Here is a 5180-nt window from a genome sequence, read left to right on the forward strand (position 1 = left end):
TCTTCCCGGACCGGGGCACAAACCCGTGTCCCCTGCATCGGCAGGCGGACTCTCAACCACTGTGCCACCAGGGAAGCCCCTACCAGTGTTTTTTAAGAGCTGGATTTGGAGGGGCAGGCAGGAGCAAGATCACCAGGGCCTTATGGACCATGGCAAAGAGTTTATACTTTATTCAAAGAACAGAGGGGCTCAGTTCTAAAGCATCAGCAATGCTATATTAGTTATTCACTACTACATGACAAATCCTCCACCCCCCAAAAAGAGAGTTGGACATCCTTGTGTTCTCCTTGATCTTAGGGGGAAAGCATCAGTCTTTTACAATTAGCTATGACATTAGCTTTGGGTATTTCATAGATGTTCTTTCATAGTTAAGGAATCTCCTTTCTAGTCCTAGTTTTTTGAGTGCTTTTATCATGAAAAGGTATTGAATTTTGTCAAATGATTTTTCTAGATCTATTGAGATGGTCACATAGCTTTTGTTTTTATTCCATTAATATGGTGTGATAACATGAATTGATTTTCAGATGTTAAACTAATTTTGCATTCCTGGGATAAATCCTAGTTGGTCACAGTGTATAATCCTTTTATATACTGCTGGATTTGGTTTGCTAGTATTTTGTGGAGGATTTTTGCATCTGTGTTCATAAGATATATCAGACTTGAGTTTTCTTCTGATGTCTTTGTTTTTGGTATCAGAATAATATTGGCCTCATAGAATGACTTGGGAACTATTCTTACCTCTTCCTGAGTTCATGAAATATTGGCATTAGTTCTTCTTTAAATGTTTGGTAGAATTCATCAGTGAAGCCATCTGGGCTTAGATTTTTCTTTGTGGGTAGTTTTTGATTATTAATTCAGTGTCTTTACTTGTTATAGCTCTGTTCAGATTTTCTGTTTTTGAGTCTGTTTTGGTGGTTTGTATCTCCCTAAGAATTTGTCCATTTTGTCTAAATTATCTGATTTATTGGCATGTAATTGTTCTAACAATGATTTGTTTTAAGTGTTTTAATGCATATCAATTACTCAAATCTTTACAATAATTCTATAGAGGAGGTAATATTATGACCCTCATTTTACAGGTGAAAAAAGTGAAGCATAGAGCATTAACTTGCCCAAGGTCACCCAGCCAGTAAATGGAGGAGCCAGGGTTTGGATCCAGGCATTCTAGATTCAGAATGCATGCCCTATCATAACTAGACTATCTGAAGACTACTTCTAAAAGTTCTCATCAGGAGGGACCTGGAACCTATCTGGTCAGATGGAACCTTTTGAGGCACTTCCTTTTCTTTTTTTAACAATTCAGTAATTAAAAAAAATTATGTTTATAGAGTTGTATAGCCATCACCACCATCTAATTTTAGAACTTTTTCAGCACCCCCCCCAAAGAAACTCATACCTATAGTCCCTTCTCTTTCCCAGTCCCTTTCTTCCCTCTTCCCTACCCCTTCCCAGCTTCAGGCAACCACCAACCTATTTTCTGTTATGGATATACCTCTATGGATATGTCTCCTCTGGATGTTTCCTATAAAAGGAATCATATAATATCTAGTCTTTTGAAGGTACTTACTCTTGTTCAGACTGATCGTATTTACCTTTAATTCTCTCCCTTTTCTTATTCTTATTTCTAGTCATCCAGAGATTTGGTCACACCAGGTTAGTCACTCTGATTGGATATGCAGTCCTATTCAAAACAAAGCTTTGCATCTGACACATGTGAACAAATGTTTATTTTGGTCTTTTTTATTATATCCACTAGGAAAGCATCTTGTGAATAGCCTAGAGTGAAAGGAATATGGTTAGATACCATGAACATTAAGTATACCAGACCAACTTTCTCTTATAAGCCTTTTATAAGCCTCTCTCTTATAATTCTCTCTCATAAGCCTTCAAACAATATTAATTTCAACCTGAATTTTATCAGATGCCTGGTGCTGATAGACAAAGACAAATGCAGCTAGTGAGGGAAACATATATAAGCCAATCACTCATACAGTGTGGAAAATATTATAATAAAAGCCTTTGTATATAAATAAAGTTAATAAATCATATATGAGAAAGCATAAATAACATGGATTTCAGGGGAAATTTTTTAGAAAAGTATGGTAGGACCTAGGTCATAGAAACTATACTGTGTGCTACTTAGTTGATTTACTATGGTACCCATTGATTTTTACCCTCTAGTCTGTCTCTTGGGGTTGAAGCCCTTTCCACTTCCATACATTTAGTAAGTAGAGTGACAAAACGAGACGGTAGGTGAGGATTCTAGGAACTACATTCTTCTTACCCAGACATTGTTTCCTTTACAGGTATGAACTGGAACTCTCACCAGTAGTAGTCTCAACCACCATGGTACCAAATAGTATAGACAAGCCACTCATTCTGGAGATATCTACCGGCTCCAAGACACCCACTGCTGAGGAGGCATCTCTTTTCAAAAAACCATTCATTTTAAAGGAGGAACCCTCTACTGAGGATACAGTCCTCATCAAGAGGTCATTAAAGAAGAGCACAAATCAGGGGGAGGTGTCCCTCTTAGAGAAGCCACTCTCCTTGCAGGAGGAGACTGACAGTGATGTTGTAGAGCCAATGACTTTTGGGAAGAAGCATAAAACTGAGAAGGCAGCCATCAACAAGAGTACATTATCTTTAAAGAGTATGTGCACACATCAGGGGAAGCAGTCCTGCACGAGGGAGGAGTTGGCCTTGCAGGACATCAATGTTGAAGAGGATTCTTTCTTTATGGAGCCCATGAACTTTAGGAAGAAGCCTAAAACTGAGGAGGCAACCCCCACCAAGAAGCTGTTATCTTTAAAGAAAAAGTGTACCCCTCAGGGGAAGATGTCCTATATGAAGAAGCCACTAGTATTGCAGAAGATCATCTCTGAAGAGAAGTCACTCGCTAAGGAGCTGTTGTCTTTTAAGAGAAAGCCTACCACTGAAAAGGAGTGCCTTTTCCAGGAGCCATCTGCATTGCCAAAGAAGCACACCACTGAACAAGAGGTGTCCATCTTGAAGAAATCATTGGCCTTGCAGGAGAAGATCGACACTGAAGAGGATTCCGTCTTTAAGGAACCATTGGCTTTTAAGAAACAACCTACCACAGCGGAGACAACCCTCACCACAAGGCCATTATCTTTAAAGAAGAAGTGCACTACTCAGGGGAAGATAGCCCACTTGAAGAAGCCATTAGTATTGCAGAAGACCATCTCTGGAGAGAAGGCACCCATTAAGGAGTCATTGTCCTTTAAAAACAAGCCTACCACTAAGGAGGAGTCCCTCTTCCAGGAGTTATCTGTGTCGCAAGAGAAGCGCACCACTGATGGGGAGGTTACCCTTTTGAAGAAGCCAGGGGCATTGCAGGAGAAAAAGGATGGTGAAGATGAATTTCTTATGGAGCCAATTTCCTTGAGGAAGAAGCATACTACTAAGGAGGCAACCCTTTCCAAGAAGCCATTACCTTTAAAGAAGAAGCGTACCACTCGGGGGAAGAGGTACCGCTTGAAGAAGCCACTAGTATTACAGAAGACCACCTCTGAAGAGAAGTCACTCATTAAGGAGCCATTATCCCTTAAGAAGAAGCCTACCACTAAGGAGTCCCTTTTCCAAGAGCCATCAGCATTGCAGGAGAAGCACACCACTCAGGAGGAGGTGTCCATCTTGGAGAAGCCATTGGTCTTGCAAAAGACTCCAACTGAGGAGGAGTCCCTTTTAAAGGAAGCTTTGGCTTTTAACAAGAAGCGTACCATTGAGGAGGCAACCTCCTCTAATAAGCTGTTATCTTTAAAGAAGAAGTGTACCAGTCAGGGTAAGATGTCCTGTTTGACCAAGCCACTAGTATTGCAGACCATTTCTGAAGAGAAGTCACTCATTAAGGAGCCATTATCCTTTAAAATAAAGCCTACCACTGAGGAGGAGTCCCTCTTGAAGAAACCATCTGCACTGCAAGAGAAGCACACCATTCAGGGGGATGTGGCCCTCTTGAAGAAGCTGTGGGCATTGCAGGAGAATATAGACAGTAAAGATGAATTTCTTATGGAGCCAGTGTCATTTAGGAAGAAACATACCACAGATGTGGCAGTCTCTACCAAGGAGTCATTATTTTTAAAGAAGAAAAAGTGTACCACTCAGATGATGATGCCTATCTTCCAAGAACCGTTGGACTTGCAGAATATGATTGGTGAAGGCAAGGACTCCTCCTTTATGGAGCCAATATCATTTAGGAAGAAGTCTTCAACTGATGAGGCAATTCTTACCAAGACACCGGTATCTTTAAAAAAGAGGCAAATCACTCAGGGGAAGACGTTCCTTTTAAAGAAGCCACTGGTCATAGAGAAGACTACCTCTGAAGAGAAGTCAGTCTTTAAGGAGCTGTTGCCCTTTAAAAAAAAGTCTACAACTGAAGAGGAGTTCCTCTTCCAGGATCCATCTGTACTGAAAGAGAGACACACCACTCTGCAAGAGTGGCTTCTTCTCTCAAAGAAGCCATTGGCCTTGCAGGAGAATATCAGCACTGAAGAAGAATTGTATATTAAGGAGCCACTGACCTTGGAGGAGAGGTCTACCACTGAGGAGGAGTTCCCCTTTCAGGAGCCATTTTCACTGCATGTTAAACCGACCAACAAAGATGAGTCCCTCTTCAGGAAGTCTTTTGCCTTGCAGAAGAAGACTGATAACAAAGAGGACTCCTTGAAGGCACTGTTGGCTTTGCAGGACAAAAGCACCACTGAAGAGGAATTCCTTTTCAAGAAACCATTGGTTTTGAAGGAAGAGCTCTCCACTGAGGTGGCAGTGAGCATAGAGGGGCAATTATCTTTAAAGAAGAAGCCCACTGCTCAGGGGGAGGTGTTCCTCTTGAAAAAGCAGTTGGCCTTGCAAGAAAACATCACCAGTGAAGAGGAGTCCCTTATTAAGCAGCCACAGGCCTTGCAGGAGAAGCCCAGCATTGAAAAGGAGACCATCCTGAGGGAGTCCTTGACCTTGCAGGAGAATCTCACAATTGAGGAGGAGGCTATCCTGAAGGAGCCCCTGGCCTTGCAGGAGAATCCCAGCATTGAGAAGGAAATCATCTTGAGGGAGTCCTTGGCCTTGCAGGAGAAGCCCACGAGTGAGAAAGAGACCCTCTTCGAGGAGCCCTTGGCCTTGCAGGAGAATCCCACAATTGAGGAGGAGGCTATCCTGAA

General features: G+C 41.8%; 1 protein-coding gene across 1 annotated transcript in view; it reads left to right on the plus strand.

Annotated features, from left to right (window-relative positions):
- The window catches only part of LOC102993390 (G2/mitotic-specific cyclin-B3-like), a gene marked incomplete at its 3' end in the record, with an annotated part of 62782 nt that extends 57604 nt beyond the window's left edge, over positions 1 to 5178 (plus strand). The window contains exons 5-6 of the mRNA XM_024116646.1: positions 2307 to 2603; positions 2760 to 5178. Of these exons, the coding sequence (XP_023972414.1) occupies positions 2307 to 2603; positions 2760 to 5178 (2716 nt within the window). The remainder of the gene's footprint in view (positions 1 to 2306; positions 2604 to 2759) is intronic.
- Positions 5179 to 5180: the final 2 nt, after the last annotated feature.

Source organism: Physeter macrocephalus, chromosome 21 (assembly GCF_002837175.3).
Source record: "Physeter macrocephalus isolate SW-GA chromosome 21, ASM283717v5, whole genome shotgun sequence".
NCBI classification, from domain to species: domain Eukaryota; kingdom Metazoa; phylum Chordata; class Mammalia; order Artiodactyla; family Physeteridae; genus Physeter; species Physeter macrocephalus.